This window comes from Neolamprologus multifasciatus, chromosome 5, assembly GCF_963576455.1.
Source record: "Neolamprologus multifasciatus chromosome 5, fNeoMul1.2, whole genome shotgun sequence".
NCBI lineage: Eukaryota > Metazoa > Chordata > Actinopteri > Cichliformes > Cichlidae > Neolamprologus > Neolamprologus multifasciatus.
In genome coordinates this window covers 8111788-8130093 of record NC_140443.1, presented here as the reverse complement: position 1 = coordinate 8130093, position 18306 = coordinate 8111788, and the positions used below count along the sequence as shown (strand labels likewise).

At 38.7% G+C, this 18306-nt stretch overlaps 2 protein-coding genes across 8 annotated transcripts in view; one reads left to right on the top strand and one right to left on the bottom strand.

Moving 5' to 3' along the window:
- The window catches only part of LOC146517997 (neuron navigator 1-like), an 86928-nt gene that overhangs the window by 62223 nt on the left and 6399 nt on the right, over positions 1-18306 (bottom strand). Inside the window, exon 1 of one of the 7 annotated variants that reach the window (XM_085161359.1) lies at positions 8535-8965. The exons of 4 other annotated variants lie outside the window; for them this stretch is intronic. The gene's annotated coding sequence lies outside the window, so the exon portion shown is untranslated. Of the gene's footprint in view, positions 1-6032; positions 6632-8534; positions 8966-18306 lie in introns of those variants that run through there. 2 more of the 7 variants (XM_085161358.1, XM_085161356.1) reach the window with 2 other exon arrangements.
- csrp1b (cysteine and glycine-rich protein 1b) lies at positions 11412-16143 on the top strand. Its single transcript, XM_085161376.1, has 6 exons — positions 11412-11544; positions 12425-12534; positions 12984-13152; positions 13401-13530; positions 13624-13717; positions 14541-16143. The coding sequence occupies exons 2-6, from the start codon at positions 12426-12428 to the stop codon at positions 14615-14617; spliced, it is 579 nt and encodes a 192-aa protein (XP_085017502.1). The 5' UTR covers positions 11412-11544; position 12425; the 3' UTR covers positions 14618-16143.

Sequence of the window (18306 nt, the reverse complement as noted above, 5' to 3'; positions counted from 1 at the left end):
TAAGTAATCCCTCCTCAATCCATCGCACTGACTAACACATTTATAGCACTCTGCAGGAGCATTCATCTGCCGTGTGTGTTTGCTTACATAGAAAGGCATGTACATTGTTATGTAAAGTGAGTTTTGTGATCTCCAACTTCTCATCACTTCATTTAGTCTTGTAGATATTTGTTTTTCTTCAATTAGTCAAATGTTCGCATGAAACTTAACTGCTGACTTATTGTCTTTTTTTTAATTAAAGCTGTACTTTTTGTGATGTTGAGATTAGAGGGGACATTTAGGCAAGTGCATTAATCCAGGGATTTACCCTTATTAGTCGCTTTATGTAATTAACCATGGTCAGTAATGCTATGGCAGGATCAACAGCATTAAAAAGTTACATATTAAGTCCATATTATGGGCCACTGGTGATGTATTGATCAATATGTTTTAAAGCTTGAGTGAAGCACTTGTCCTTATAAATGAGCATCAAATACATTCATGTTCTTGCCAAATAGGCGAAATAAATGCTTACTAATCCTATTAGGATGAAGTCAAACTCTCAGTACTGAACAGTATTTCATAGTTGCATCCCAGCATATTTTTCCTGCACTGGTAGTTATGCATTTCTTGTCAATGACCAATGCGTGGCTTGCAGAGATGAAGAGGGGGGGGGAACTGTAATGGATATGTATTGGGGAGATGTTAACTGCATATAATAGTAGTTTATTTATGCATGGGTTTGCTTGTAGTTTATCACCTTACGTTTAGTGATTATCTTGCTAGCTTTAATGATCTGTGCAGTTCATCGATGTCAAATTCTGAGCCATCATGCAATGCCTTTATGAGGCAGCAACCAACACAGAAGCATGTGTTGCCAAGTGCTCCAACAACAAGAATGCCATCATGAAAAATCCTATGATTTCCAAAAAATGTCAATTCAGAGAATTTTTTTGGATAAAATGTGACTATCTTGTTATACTTTTATAGTGTAAACTATTCATTTTTTTGTTAATTTATTTCTTTATAAATGAGTTTGAACTAAATTCCTTTCAGTGTACTGGATCCTATAGTGGAATTACCAAGGGGGGGAATCCAGGAAAACTTTCTGATGCTACAAATAAGGGATCAGAGGACAGATTACAAGCTTAAGATTAAAGTGATTGTTGGATGCATGTCAGCAGCAGTTCTTACAGATACTGCAAGTGCCATGTGTAAAATAGGGCTCTAATTTCTGTAATTTTCTGCGCACTTGAGCTATTACGAGCTGATTTTGGTTCGTGCGCATGGAGGAGGACAAACGAGGGGGAACAGGCACATGATGGTGCAAGCTGCATCCAGAATAGAAACAGCTACATTATATTGCAGATGCTTAGAAAGAGCATCGGCTCCAAATATCCACACAGACAGCATGCTAACACAAAGCAAGCCAATAACCCAGAGTGATGACAAAGCTGAGTCTATGTTGACCCCAACCCAGCAGCCTGACCCTGAACTTGAACAAGTCACAAAGGCAGTAAGTCCGGTTTGCAGCATTGTGGCCTGCATTTCTACCTGTACATCTTTGTATAGTAGAATTACAGTGACAATCACTTTGTAATTGTGTTGAACTGGTTTTCAGCTTTGCAGTGTTCATACATATACACTAAAAGAAAGAATGGATGTGTGCCCTCATTAGGACACAGATTTGTGTGGCATGTGGGACTGTAGCTTACGGTTTATATTGTTAACCTGGCAATTATGTGACATCTTATGAAGTAAACTGAAAGTAATGTAACGGGTAGTGTGGCAAATTACTTTCTCCAAGAAGTAATTAAGTAACATACTGTATTATTTAGTAATTACTTGTCGTTTAAAAAAGTGAGTGAGGTCATTTCATGTAGACATGCCACATCATGTTGCCTCTTTGACATAAATGATTTAATTTATCTGAATTACAACAAACAAAAGTATACACAGCCCTGAAGGATTATGAGCAGTGCGGTATGTTCAGCTGTGAAATCCCTTAAGCGCACTAAAACAACCTGCTGCTGTAGTTATGCAGCTGTTATGCAACTGACATGGTTGTTTGAGGTGAACAGAAAATTATATAGAAAAATGAAAGCGTTGGCCCTGCATGCTGCAGCACCGCGATGAGTCTAAGTGTGGGAAGCTGTCTGTGATGGTTCAACAGCCTTGTGAACTGGGTTATTAGAACAGGTAGGAGGGGAAATGTGGATCAAAAATATACTTTAATCATGGACCAAACTCCAGCAACACCCAAAATAGAAACAGTGATTCAGATCATGCATAAGAAAGTAAGACATGATTTGTTACTTTCATCTTCCAGGCTGCCTGAGGTTAAAAGATTTACAAGTTTCTTTTCTTTATCCACATTCTGCTGAAACTATATGATTGATGACTGACTGACTACGCTGAACTAACTTACACCATACCATGTGCAATAAAGCAGATAGTTTGCCAGTGACAGTCTTTAGTTTGCAGACATTTATTTTACAGTACATGGTCAAACTCAGAATCACCAAAGTCCTGCTTTCACTTGCCACAGTCAAAGTCACATCTGATATGACCGACTGAGCATCTGCTCATGCCATTCCCGAAAGCTGTCACCACAATCAGCTTGTCACAATAGCCAGCAGTAAAATGAAAGGCAGAGTAAAGCCAGGGCTTTCTTTCCTTTCTCTTGACACAAACTTGAAAATTGTACCGTATGACAAGGTGCTTCACTATGATACATGTATGGTAGTTGTCATTCATTTAAGAATTCTCTTAACTACAACACACCTCTAGCCAGAAAGGAATAAACTGCTTACAACAGTTTACAAAGTCGCAGTGAAAACTGTGTACATTAACACTTGTGAACAAAAACTCATGAAAATGTTAACCCTCTTCATCTTGCAGTGTTATCAGTCCAGATTCAATCAAGGCTGAGCTTTCCTCCTAGCAGGGTCTTAACATAATCCTAGCTGAAGCATGTCAAGTCAGCAAACTGAACTTTTCCGCAAGCAGCTAAGGTTTCCACATGAAACACAAGAAAAAAGTGAAACAGTCGTGCTTTTGTTATACAGTTCTCTCTTTCAATGCATTGTCCCAGTGCTACTGCACATGTGGGGTTCAGAGTTTGTGTTCTTTTCCCAGACACTGGTGATACTGTTTAACTTAAAACACAGTCCATTGCTTCAGCCACATACCTGCCAGCAAGAGACCTCCACAGCTGCCAGATGTTCAACACAGTTCACACATCCAGCAATGTGGCGTCCTGTGAATGCTTAATAAAGAATTTGAACCTCCCCAGGTTAATACGCATACTGTTTTCACTAACAGTACACCAAAAATGCTCTTCCATCAGTATCTGCTCAGCTGAGCAGATACTGATGGAAGAATAGGGGAAGAATGGGGGGGCAACTGCGCTGAAATGTCAGTGTGCCTGCAACATGTCACTCAGCAGCTGACAACAGCGACATAAATTGTAACCAGAAGACTTAAAACTGAGGCGCTGCTCTTCCTGGAGGTTTTCTTAGTCAAAACAATCATTTCTTCATTTTTATATGTGTACACTTTAAAAAAAAGCAATTAGAATGAGTCATAACATGCATTAATCTTTCCTCCACGCCATTTACATAAAAATGATCCAGAAAAACCGTATGTGAGTGCACAGCTCACCCTGACATTGTCACGCAGAAGCAGCCCACGATTGCCATCTTTGACATGCTTCCCCTGGCAGCCATCACTGACCCTGCATACACAACAAAAAGCTAGAACATGCACAAAATGGGAGAAGTCACCCCTTGTCATGTCTGAGCTCTGACAAAGGTTTATTCTGAACACCCATTATTATATAACAGCTTTATATGGAAAACATAAAATATGTATCAAGTTTTCCGAAGCCGGCATACATGTCATTTTCGGTTAGCCAAGGTGGAACATGTCTGCTACTGGAGCGTGTCTGCGGACGAGATTTTCCAAACCAGACAAACCACACACACACACTGGCACACACACACACACACACACACACACACACACACAGAGGATTCAGGACGCTCTGAGACGTGGCATTTACAAGAAGGGAAAATAAATAAATAAATCTCCCTTTGAACATCATGGTCTCCACCATTTGAAAACATCCCATCATAACGTCATTGTGCATGCGTGTGTTGTTACATCACAACTGTCGTTGTTATTGATGGTATTTGTAACTCGAAATGAGCTATTTTACTGTTCAGTAACTCACTGACCAGAATGCCTACACTGCTACTTCTTTTGACAGGATGATGAAAATTAAACTACAACGCATCTGCAAATGCAGCAGGTCTGAAAGTCTTTTGGACATGATGGGTACTCCCGGGAAGAAGCTAAAATATGCCCTTAGCTACATTTTATAAAAATCACCGTAATAAATGTCTCACCACAGACGACTGTTTCTGTGTTGTGTCATGATAATCCAGCAACTCTGAAATGAGTTAAGTTCAAGTTGCATACATGATAGATCTGTTTTATCTAGAATGACATCACCCACCATTAGTGTTATAGTGTTATGCCAAGCCCCATGTATGGACTCCCTTTGTAGAATTGAATTACTTTATGGTTTGCACTGTATGCATTAGTGCATGCTCACATTGAATGGCACTTCAGTTCTGTTTAGTACAGACCAGCATGTGTCTGCGGAAAAGCACTACCAAGTACCAAATTGAAAAAAAGTGCTGATAGAGCATGCTTTGTCAGATTTTTTCTTATCCCTCTAAACATCACATTGATGTTACACAGATAGGCACATTTTTACCAGACAAGCAGTTTGACTGCAGTAATTTCAGGATTCATAATCCTCATCGTATTCTTGCCCAACTAATGTTATTCCCATGATGTTAGCAATCTAACTTTACACTAAGATGCTGAAGCTTACCTTCTAAACATCAGCATAGTGGAAGTGCCAGCATGCACACAGTGCGTTAGCATGATGAGTGCAGCATGTAGCTTACACAACTACCTCACAGAGTCTCCAGGAATTTCTTTGTTTTCCACTGCATTGTGGAAGCGTTTTTGTATATCATTTGGGAAACCATTAAACATCTGAGAAGTTGTTTGTTTGCTTGTTTTTGTTTTAATCTGCCATTGAAACTGTAGCTGAGGTTTGGCCAGTCGGAGATGAAAAGCTGTAAACAGTTATAAAGATATTTTTTTTCAGTTGGATTACTGGTCAATGAAAAGAACTCAATGAGCTCAGTGCAATAAACCCAACATTTGAATTTATATCAGCCTCTCAAAGAAATATCTTGAATTTTGGGCTGCTAAATACTCTGCTGAATCTAGGCCTATTGGCATTGAAGCAGCCATTAAAATCACACAACATATTAGCACATGGACTTGATATAATGATATATTTAAATATTTTTCCCTCCTTAAAACTAAAACTTTGCCATCACAGGATCTTTCAATTTCAAAGGAAGTCTTGTCTTCCAGCACTGAAACAAGAGCTCATATTGATTCAGTCTTTGATGAGGACATCAAAAACCAAAACACGAATAATCACAGGCTCCTGGAGCTCTGTGTAAACTTAGTAGATTAGCAGTGATATGGATGAGCCTGACGCAGAAGTAGCCTCGAGCACAAACAGTTATGAGTCAGCAGTATATCCCAGACATTTGCTAGGCATATGACTCCCTGTACAAGGCACGGGCGACAAAAATCTTTGCAGGAATTAGTTGAGCTGTTTGACTGTGTCCTATTCCTCTCAGGCTCTTTTTCTTTTTTGTCATACACATGATAGAAATCTCTCCACAGGACACTGCTGTTAAAGGACTGTGCGTGCGCCGATTCCTCGCATGCTCAACAAATACTACATCAAAATGCACTTATGGTAGTAGAATCATTCAACTGAGATGTTTAGAGAGAACAGGAAATAAAAAGCTAGTATTAACTTAAATGATTTCAAGTCCAGTTATATTCAAAATAATTTAACAGGTAGCATATTTCTTGCTAGTCTATTTTTATTATAACAGATTATTAAACAGACATTGTTTTCTCTATTTATTAAGCAAGAAACCCAAACTTACCTATAATTGATGCTGACAAAACTTAATGAGATGCTAACAAGCTCAGAACATGTGGATGCTGAGTGATGAGCAATATCTCCAGACCTCCATCAGCTCAAAGTCCTGTGGAAGTCTACTGTCCGGTATGCAAATACCCAGAACACCAAAGAAGCAGCTTCCAGCTCGAAGCATCCCAGCCTCTGTCCGATGCCTGGATCAAAGTGGGACTGCTCTCTTCCCGCTTGCATAACAATACTCTAGACACATCCTCAGCTGCTGCTGGTGCCTGTGGATGGGACTACTTAGCTACCAGGCGATCTCTCTCTCTGACTTGCAAATGGACCTGGCACGGTTCCAGTCCAAGTCTTTCTGAACAAAAGTGCTGAGCTTAAACTGGGTCGTATACCTGGTGAAACGCTCATAAAACAGCCTCATACTCTGCACTTAGAAATCTCTGGCGCTTTCTGTCACTGCATAGCTTGGCGGGTTGCGTATGCATCTTTTCTGCCTGGCGCTCCATGTCCTGAGTCACAGCTAGAGCCAGTGAACTGGACTAATTTGAATTGTCAATGCATGTTTGTAGTTAGCTGCCTACGGGGCACAGGCAACACGACCCCTACTGAGAATCTGGGCCAAAGGAAGCCGGCTCAGAGGTGTCAGCTCGGGGAAAAAAAAGAATGACAGGAGCGATGATATGGTGACAGCATGGGTTCACACATTTTTTTCCTCATAATCTTTGAGGCTGGGATTACAAACTGTGACTAAGACACCCCTCTCTGTGTGGTACAACCAAATATTAGAAAGCGAGTCATATGATCAGCTTACAAGGTTGAATATGTGCAGGCTAAGGACATGTAGTGGAATATAACTAAAATTAACCTGTGCTGAAAGCAATGAAACTACACACTTCAAACGGGTGTGAAGACAGAGGGCAATGAGTGATTTGATGGTGGGGTACGCCATAATTCTCGCACATTTGAGAAAATTGCCTGCCCTTGAAGTTAAATCGCTCTGCAGGATGACTTAAGTTCACAAGGGGAGATTATAGACTGTGGCAGTTTAGAAATTAGACCCCTATGTCCTCTGTGTCTGAGTCTTAAACAGGCGATAAGTGAGGATTACAGTCAAAGATGTGCACTGGCTGGACGCAGAAATTTTCAGAAAACTGTAATTAATCCTCACGCTGCACAGATAGTCCACACGTTTGGTGTCTGACCTTGAGAGATACAAATTGCTATCTACACTATAAGATCCCTCGCACAGGGCTGAACATAGTCACAGCTTAATTAAAGGTGCCAAGATAAACAATCAGTATTACAAGCAGGTACAAACATCTCAAGTGAACTGCAATGATAAAAAAAGTCCTTCATCGTCTTACGTACCCTTGCACGTTACTAACTGTGCACTTCACACTCTGATGCTTGCATGTGCTGCCTCAGATAATAAGCCTTGTCACCTTTTGCATCAGCACACAGCACATATAACACAGACAGAAAAACGGGTGTGTCTCAAGCATAAGCTCTGCCCATATGTGACCTCTGCTGGCTAATTCGTGTAGCTACATCTCTACGCCTCTCATTATGGCCACAGTGCGTGCTGCAAAGCAGGACTTGGCAATGGATTCAGTAAAACATCAAACTGCTGCTCCCTGAATCAGACAGAGAGGATTGTTCAGTGCTGAAGTCCTGCCAAAAATCCCTCTAAACACAATTATCTCCTTCCCACCCCACTCTAAATGCATCCAATGTTTTTGCTGAACAAATCACGGTTATATTTTTCCATCCTAATCTGCTCTAATGACATTAGACAAAACATTGCAAACACGTTTGGTTACTTGTGTTTAAAAAGCTATTTTTGCTTTCTCACACAAAGTAATAGAGATTCAGAATGGAGGGAGGACAGGTTTACTGCTAAAAAGTTCAAATTCAATACACTTTTCAATGTGCCGAAAAGGGCGCCTAGTGCAACCAATGACTTTTGCATCAGTCTGATCCTTAAATTCAATATTTAAGGAAGTAAATCAGAAAATTACAAAACAATATTGTTTATTATTTCCTTTTCTTTTCTTTACGTCTTTTTCCTCTTTCTCTGTTTGATTAAATGGTGTGGAAAAGGTCAGCGAAAAGTAAAAACTTGCCATAAAAATTTATAAAGATGAAGGTAACATATTAAAGCACTTGTTTAAACTAAAGATATAAGGTGAAATAAAACCAGAAAGTACTCTCATTAGAGAAGCTCAGCTGTGTAAATTTGGGGCATTTTGCTTATATAATGACATAGATTACTTTTAAAGATTCCTCAACTAAACAGTTTAATCTTAAGTAGTGAAATGAAAACAAACACAAAAACAACCAGTGAAAAATTGGAAAAAATTAGGCTACATGAGGTTGTTTTGGCAGAAGCAACACATGACAACATGAACCAAACTATGAATATCAATCAGTTGAATATGAAACACTGCTGTGTACCCAGCCAAACACACCAACACAACACAAACACATTCTCAGTGTGAAGTCAGCTCACCTCTTCCTCCTCACCTGATAACTGGCAAAGCTTCTGCAAGAAATGTTTCCAAAAGCAAGATCATTAGCAAAGAAGTGCTGGATTTAAGTCAGATGTTTTGTTTTGTTTTTTTTTAAAAAGGACCAAATTCCTCCATGAGACTTCAAGAGCAATCACTGCTCCTCCACACACTGATGGATGGACCACAGCCCAGCTCCGTCACTGCCTCTTATCATGCTTTCCCTCTCAGTCTATGCTCTTCCTCTGGATTAATCCATTGAGTAGCTGTCACTCCACCCCTCTCCTCCTCTCGTTTCCCTCTCTGTCATGAGCCTAATGACATGTGCACATACTCTACAACTACCCAAGGCAGATGTCCACAGAGCAGAAACAGAGGGCTAGTGTTAGCCAATGGCAGGCTATAAATAGGCTTCTTGAGTTCATCATTGTCTCTTCGTATGATGGTGAAGAGCCTGGAGGGCTTAGAGGGAGGGAGAAAGGCACAGCATCACTATCTGCTGGCTTTTACTTCTCTCCTTGCATCGGCTGTAATCTCCATATCGGTTTCACTTCTCCTTATCTGTCTCTTTCATAGGGAGATATCTGAACCTAGCATCAATCATGTTTACGAATGAACGACAAAGCAAAAGATTATAAAAATTATCCAAAATACAAGAAACGGCGACTCTGTATTACAATTTACTGAATAGTGGGATGATTTATATCATACCATGCATCAATCTCTTCCATCTAAAAAGGTCATGCGTGCATTTTTTTTCCACCAAGAAGGGGAATGCCTTCTACAATTGTTGAATGTCACAGTGCACAAGATCAACAGCAAAATGTCAGCAATTGTTCTTAAAGCAGAAGCAGGTAAATGTGCATGCACACAATATGTAAAGCTGCTAGTCTGCCGTAATAGACGTACAGACATGTTTAGCTTCAGTTCTTTTTCACATAATGTCTGTTGCTTTTATGAAATTTTATATTTCAACAAACAAGATCAGCTTTCAGCTGGCTGAATGTTTAAATATAGCGTGATTAAGTTAATTCATTTCAGTTCAGCTAGTTTTTGATAATAACATATATTTTACGTCAGTGGTACAAAAGGAGATAATAATAATGACATAACAGAAACAAAATAATCAAACACACTGGTATCAGCACTGGTTCAAAATGTCCCATTGGATTCCTAAACATACATTATGGGCAAAAGTATTGCACCACAGCTCTTAATTTTTAAAGTATTTTCAGTCTTAAATCAAGCAGACTGCCTTCACCAACGTTTGTGAAATAATAGGTTGCTCTAAAGAATCAAATTTGAGCATGGCATTGTAATAGGATGTCACTTTCCTCCTAGGTTTTCCACGATGAGCTGTAAGCGGTATTATTGCAAAGTGGGAGCATTTAGGAACCACAGCAAAGTGGGGATAAGTTCTGAGAAGCATAGTGCATAAAAGTCTCCAATGCTCTGCTGACTCAACAGCAGAATTCTAAACATCCTCTGGCATTAACATCAGCACAAAAACTGTGCACCAGTAGCTTCATGGCCAAGGAGCTCCTGTAGGTGTAATGTGTCGGTGGCCCAGTACTTTTGTCCATATAGTGTACATGTGAAGTAAATGCAACGCGAGAGAAATATCTAAACTACTGCCCACAAAGTTGCATCAATCACTTAAACTCAATGATGTCTTTGAAGAAAGTACTGAAGGGAAACGGACGTTGCATCTCTTTAGTAAAACACCTTGTAAGGAAACAGTACAAACTTTATCCTTTATTCATGCTTATCTGAGAGAAGGAATGTGTGCAAGCACTACAAAAGCTGGCATGTGCACATTTCCCATTTAGACAAACACAAATGTCTTTCTCCCTGAAGAATAATAGTAATGCTCTTATCTAAAGGCAGAACCAAAACAGTTAAAGCTGCTCTCAGCTACAACATGGCAGAAAAATGGATTTTTTTTTATTTTTTTTTAAAGGTTCCTAAATATTTCTAATGGGTTTCTTTATTCCTGCCAAATCACACAGCTAAATGAAAAGTTCTGCTGCTCTTTTGTGCTATTTAATTGTTGGTTTCTCTAGTGCACTCTTACTTCTATGGTTACAAAGAAGGTAAACCTAAAACATATTTTTTGTCACTGGGACTTGGAGGATGTACTTTATATCTTGCTTAGTTTTCTCAGAATTTTATTCAGTCTTTTTATATTCTAATGATTTTCTTTGCTTATGTAACGTACTTTGAAATACATTGTGTTTGAAAAAAATGCATTTCCATTGCCCTGCCTTTCTTCCTCTTGTTCTTCTTTCGGGTGCCTTTAGGGGTCAACAACAGCTCATCTGCTTCCATCTCACTCTATCCTCAGGACCATCTTCTGTCACACCACCCCTCTGCATTTCCTCCATCACCACATTCATCCCTCTATGAGGTCTTAATCATTCTCTGTTGCCTGGCAGCTCCATATTCAACACCCTTTACCCAGAATACCTACTATTCCTCCTCTGCACATGTGCAAACAATATAAGCCCTGTCTCTCTGTTGCTTTGACCGTGTGTGTGTGTGTGTGTGTGTGTGTGTGTGTGTGTGTGTGTGTGTGTGTGTGTGTGTGTGTGTGTTTAAAAATAAGTCATTAAATGATGTTTATCTAATATTTACATCAGTTTTCAATTCTCAAAGCTCTCAAAATTCAACCTTCTACATCTTCTTACCACTTGGGATAATGAGTGTGCAAACTTACAAGTTGCAGACATTTAGTAATTTGATTCAAGAACACAATATAAAACACATGCCACGACAGTGAATCTTCACTCCTTCTCTCTCCCACCCTCCCATCTCTCGATAACTACTCATTATCTTCCTCCTCCTCTTCCTCCCTGCATCTCTCCCCCTCTGTGTCTTTTTGTCACAGCTCCTCCCTCACTTCAACATGGGCCTCCCTCTGTTTCTCTGCTAACAAGTGTCTCTTCTCAGCTCAGCTGTCTCACAGTTTCATCAGACACCCACCGAGAGGAACGTCGCTTTGACTTGTTACGGGTAAGATAAATTTGAATAATTTTTTATATCTCAGCACTTAATCATACAATTTCACGCTGCAGCACAAATTTGTCTTTACTTTGTGCAAGCAAGAAATGCACGATGGAAGTTTTACTTGACATTGAAATGTTTTTGGGGGTTCTTTTTGTTTTTTTGTTTTTTTTTTTAAATTGGGAAGTAAATATATTAACATAAAAGAAGCACTGTAGACATACAATTTAGAAATAGTCAAGAGGCTTTTCCTCAGCATCAGTAGCACTGGCATCCAATAAGAAATAACTGCTGTTTAATAGCTAAAAATACCTTCAAACAAACGTTCATTTTTTGAGACAGTTTTATGTGTGATTAGAAATAATTAACTATACATAAAAAAAACAAAAAAAAAAAACAATGTTGGATCATCAAAAGTTGTTAACAATGTTGTTGTGACTACAAAACAAATTGAAAGTAGATTATTTGATTTCTCTGTGTATGACAGCACGAGCCAGGCATATCTGAAATGTCACATAGTGTGTTTGCCATTAAAACGCTTTGAATTTTTGAAACCCAGAGCGATATTGATGTGGTGTTTATACAGAGCTTGACGTCATTTTATCTGAGTAAGCTGGTTTAGTGCTATCTAAAAAATGCAAGATACTTTGCATTTTACAATAAGGACTGAACAGCCCTTCTGTTATCCACTCAACCCAGCAGGCTTAAACTGGTAAACGGAAGAAAGAGCAATATATCAAAGAAAACGGGTGCTTCTCCTTTTATAGGAATTGTTGTATCTAGCCTCAAGTGCTGCAGAAGGCCTCTGTCTGTTGACCAAGAATGATCTGAACATTATATATACAGTGGATGATAAATATACATAAGCAGCTCTCCTGTGTGTTTGCAGAATGCCTTTAGGGGGAGGAAATAAGTGTGGCTGCTGCCAGAAAGCTGTCTACTTTGCTGAGGAAGTGCAGTGTGAGGGAAAGAGCTGGCATAAATCCTGTTTTCTGTGCAGTAAGTATTGAGAATTTAAGGTAATCCGAATCATTTGATCAACAACTTCTTTAAATCATAAGAAGTGTCTGGCAGGAATGCAGAGTATTTGGCATCACAGGAGTAAAGTGAGCATCCACAGCCTTTCACTAAGACATCTCAGTCCTTATTTGGATCCACTGCAAACATGTGACAAATACTTGGGCTTCCTTTTATGGCGAAGGAAGGTACACACACTCAGTCTCAAACACTGAGCAGTATTTATCTGAGACAGCCACTGTGGTGTACACCATTCCCTTCTGTCACACAGACTTTGTGGGTATGCTACAGCTAAACATCTGTTTTTAAAAAATGGTGGCTTGTGGTGGGTGGCTGCTTTTTGAAAGATAAGCTCGTGCTGTAGATGCTTGAGAACTAACGAAAGAAAACTATGTGTATATTTGTTTTTCTCCCTTTATCTCCATTTTAAGTGGTGTGTAAGAAAAACTTGGACAGCACAACTGTGGCTGTTCATGTGGATGAGATCTACTGCAAATCCTGCTATGGCAAGAAATATGGGCCAAAAGGCTATGGCTACGGAGGTGGAGCTGGCACGCTGAGTATGGATACAGGAGAGGGTCTTGGAATTAAGCCTGAAGTGTGAGAAAAACATCACTTCCTCCTTTCTTTAACTGTTGAAACATTCAGATATATAACAAAGAACTCTATAATCAAAACAAAGACTAATATTTTATTTATGTTTTATTTACCACATGATATAATAAAACACACCAAACCTCTTTAGGTTCTGTATTTAAAGCTTAAATGACAGGAAAGAAATACATTGAATTTCTTTTTCTTAATTCCATATGAAAAGTTTTTTTTTTTTTTTTTTTTTCTAATGGCAGACAAGCTCCTCATCGCCCTACAAATAACCCCAACTCCTCCAAGTTTGCCCAGAAAGCAGGAGGCTCAGACGTGTGTCCACGCTGTGGGAAAACAGTGTATGCAGCAGAGAAGGTTGTTGGGGGAGGCAATGTAAGAAAGAGAAAAGCTGCAGTCTCAATGTGCAGTCTTGTTTCAAAATAAAAGTAGATGACAATTTAAAACATTTCTTTCACGTCTCTTCAGTCATGGCATAAGAGCTGTTTTCGCTGTGCCAAATGTGGAAAAGGACTGGAGTCCACAACCCTTGCTGATAGAGATGGGGAGATCTACTGTAAAGGTTTGTGTATACAAGTATTATATAAAAGACAGAAATATCCCTGGGTTCACACTGATTAAATATAGAAAATGCCATTTTTGCCTTGTGTAATAAGTGTGTAGTACATTTATATTATATTACCATATTTTAATTACCAAATAAAGACCATAAACAGACATGTCAGTTTATAACTGACAAAATAATAAAGAATATTAAACACTTCCCATCTCTCTGTTCAAAGTCACTCAACTGAGTAACTTGGTTAAAAGACAAAATACCATTGAAAAATCACTATATCATCTCTGGTAATGTGTAATGTGTGAGTTGAACTGCATGTCCACTGCCAAATTACTTGAGACAGATGCTCAAATGGCAGCAGCTGACACATTGACCAAGATTTCATTAAATTTATGCATTTTTTTTTTAAATTAACACCAATTCTAATGACAGGCCTCATTGACTTTATGACTGTACGGCCAATCCAATATTCAATGATCAATGAGGCCAATCCAACGCTTTGTGTGATATTCATTAATCACAGGAACATTTCACTAGACAATTAAGAATACGTTTTCCACACATTCCTTCTGTCTTCCATCAGAAAGCACTAACACGTTTATGCATTGCAAAATGGTCCACTATAGGTCTTTCTCAGTTCTAAGTTCATGCATTCGTAGTAAACCCTTGACAAACAGCAATAAAATTATAATTTCCCGGTATATAGTTAATATTGTATATGCTTAAATGTTGACATCCTTATCAAGCTCATAATTCCAGCATTAGTTCTATATTCTATATGCAAATTATGCACAGGGTTTCTCATTCATTTTAATTTCCTTTACAGGTTGCTATGCAAAGAACTTTGGTCCAAAGGGTTTTGGCTTTGGTCAGGGTGCAGGCGCTCTTGCTCATTCCCAGTGAAGCCTGAAGCCTTAGCTCACCTGGGACTGACATCTGGTGGGCTCTGATATCACAGCTTCTGGGATCTCTCAGTCAACATGTAGCTTATTTCACTCTGCCCTTTCACTTTAGCTACAGGCAATGAAAAATGAAAGAAGCACACATCAGCAGCTCTTTGAAAATAATCACCAAGCAGAGTCCGCTCCTTACTTGATGTTGCATTAGACTCCAGTGTCCAAGTCCAACCCCAAGTCCAAAAAAGTTGGGATGTGTATGTGTTATAAATAAAGATGGACAGAAGTGATTTGCAAATCTCATAAATCTATATTTTATTCACAATGGAACACAGAAAAGGCATTACATGCTTAAAATGAGGTATTTTACTTTTTCATTAACATTTTAGGTCATTTTGAATTTGCTGGCAGCAGCAGCATCTTTCAAATAATTTGGGATGACGACAGCAAAAGAAGTGCAAACGTAATGCTAAAAAACACAAAGCAGTAGGAACAGAGATTCAACAATCTGGAAAACACTCCACAAATTGATGATCAGTATTCTGAAATTTTACCAGAAAGTAATATACCATCATCAAAAGATTTAAATAAATGAAAATCAGTACTGGAATCATGTGATCATCAGTAAACTCAGCGGGACAACATTAAAAACATAACGGTCATGGATATCACCTGCATGTGCTCAGGAACACCTCTAGAAACCATCGTCTCTCAACACAGTTCACTGTGTCATCCACAAATGCAGGTTAAACCTCTATTATCCAAAGAAGTGCCAGATGTGAATACAATCTAGAAGCGCCACTGTCACAATTAGAATTTCCCAATTCTGGGACTAATAAAATCCATCTTAACTTGTGCCAAAATTCCTTTAAAAATCAAATTAGTTATTTATTTGTTCAAATGATTAAAAGTTTAAAATTATTTTTGGGAAATATGCGCACTGCATCCTGTGGACTAAAGAATGGACCATCTGACTTGTTATTAGTGCTCCATTTAAACCCTGCATCTCTGATAGTATGGGAGCACATCATTAGCAGTGAAATTGGCTTCTTGCACATCTGGAAAGACCATCGATGCTGGAAGACAAATACAGAGTTTACAGAAACAATTTCCAGACTTTTATGGACCGTTAAAGGAAGACGAGTTGGTACACACCTGTCACAACTTGCTTGGGACAAGGCTGTGACATGTTTTTGCTGTCAAATTCAAAATGACCATATTTTATTTTAAAATCTTACATTTTCTCAATTTACACATTTGCTATGTTTTTTTATATTCTGTTGTGAATAAAATGTGAGTTTGAGATTTGCAAATCATTGCATTCTATTTAACTGATTACATTTGCTACATTGACACAAGTGTAGCAAACACATCTACAAATGTTACACTGACATCTAATTCTACTTTACTAGAAACACAAAGTGTGCACTCACTGAGTAGTTAACAATTTGGCTTAAACAGCACTAGAACATGTACACAAAAGCAACTTGGCTTATCGAGTGCTAAATTTAAATAACATCTAAAAACAATAGACAACAAGAACAAAAGAAGAAATACACTTATACACTGACAACTGTGAGAAAACAGTCTTAAATCATGCCTCAGTTACATTGGTGCTGAAGCTTTTCTTACTGCTGAATGTTATAAATAATATCTTAAGAAATGCATTTTTTGCTCTAACACAAAATAAATGTAATGGCAAAAGCAAACAGTAAGTTTGAAAGTTTTCCTTACTTGTCGTAGTGCAAGTTTTTCATCGTTGTTTTTTTATCTGCTACTCAGATCTGATTAAATCAGCATGCATGTTTATGTGATCTCAAGTGTGCTTGATATTCTTTCTAAATGATCATCTAACTTAACAACATGCCAGTTGTTGTGGTGAACAACAGAGCCATAGTATTCAGCCCCATCTCTGGCTGCACCGAGGAGTTGGCACACTGGTCAAAGCGCTATGCAGCTGTGGTGGTGGTATGTGTAGAGGAGCTGTTTATTTTGGCACCATCTATAATATGTGTGAGTCACATCGGCAACAAAACTACAGCAGAAAGTCACGCAAACATCAAAGTGTTACAGGGAAAAGTGTAACTCTTTTATAGCAATTCATGAATTTACTTTTCATAATGACTATGTGGAAAAAAAAAAAAATAAAAAAAAAAAAAAAATCACATTTTTTTGATATGCTTACATAAATATACACTAGTCACCAGAATATTATGGCTAATATTGTGTAGGTGATCCAGTTGCAGCTGAGGGTTTCCTGTGGTGTCTGCTATGGACTGAACGTATTCTCGCCTTCATTCTTTCTTGTGGCAAGTCTGGTGGCAGTTGCAGTCCTGTTTCTTAAAACCAGTGTTTTGTTATGTGTTGTTTGGGAGTGCCATTGCCGTAGGGATTTCTGCCATTTTGGAACAATGTTTATGTGGGTGGTAAAATACAGATAAGAGTCAGTACTCAAGCTTTTTGAATCGACTGTTGCATTTTTAAACAGCATTATTAATCACACATCCCTCGTCTGTGATTTTAATGGTGCAGCAGTTTATGTTAAATAGGAAAACCCCACAGATCCCCTTAAGCCAGTTTCTGTAGAAAGCAACAGAGTAGCACTCCATCACAATAAGATGCCTTATTCAATTATCAATAGGTCTGTCTTTAAATTTCTCCATATATTGAAGTAATGTTGGTGTACTTGTACACTACCATATCACATTAAAAATCCAAGAGCAAAGAAGGGAATATGCTGTCATGTGACCACTCAGTGACAGGGCACTCAGTTCTATGTCATATCAGACTTTACAGAACAAGTACTGGTACTTTTAAAGCACTGCAGTTTATCCACATACACAGTAATAAAACCTGAATCATTCGGTTGACATTTTAAAGTTTTGTCTTAGAAAAAGAACTAACAAAAAAACCCCAGAAAACACCCAGAGACTAGTGCGATGTACACCACATAATCCCTTTTCATCTGTATTTATCCTTCCTGCTTCCTGGAAACAGTGCTACACTCAGAGGACTGCCGATCTGCCATACATGCTGTGGAATTAGAATCAGCTGCCGTGAGCTAGGAGGGCAACTCAAATCAGATGCAGGGATTGAGTCCTGACTTAGTGAGAGCAAAAGATTATTTCCTGCATAGTCCATTTCACATCCTTGCTTCAAAAATAATAAATAAATAATAATAAGACAGCTTGAATTATAACTGAAAGAGTACAAACACATTGTACTCATGCTATAGTTTTGAAAAACTAAATGTTTTCCCAGCTTTCAGTCATCACTGGGTGACAGGCCTGGGCTGTCCCAAGTCCCAGTCTTGCCTTTTGATCTGCCCCTTTATAAAAGCAACACATCAAACAAATACAACCATCAATTTCAGAGTCTTCTGATTAAAGATGACTGTTGGTGTCCCATACTTGACAGAGCTTCGACAGAGTTACTTTGTCAAATAACTGTTTGTGTTCCAGCAGTCAGGATGTCCACTGGACAGGTGCGTAGCTATTTGATTGACCTCTGTCAGCAGAAGACTGACTATAGACTGCAAACTCATGGCAACCACCCTCTATCCTTTCTGGCTGCTGCAGTTCCTGATATTGACAGCATATATGGAAATGATATAGTGCCCCACTTCTGGTCACATGCGACCAACAGGTGGTGCCCGTTATCCAGCAGATCTAGGCTTTAGCAAATATACAGCCACAT

Coding starts and splice junctions, on each gene's coding strand:
- csrp1b (XM_085161376.1), top strand. CDS start 12,426: ATGCCTTTAGGGGGAGGAAATAAGTGTGGCTGCTGCCAGAAAGCTGTC. Junction 13,531..13,623: donor AGGTTGTTGGGGGAGGCAAT/GTAAGAAAGAGA, acceptor ACGTCTCTTCAG/TCATGGCATAAGAGCTGTTT. Junction 13,718..14,540: donor TGGGGAGATCTACTGTAAAG/GTTTGTGTATAC, acceptor TTTCCTTTACAG/GTTGCTATGCAAAGAACTTT.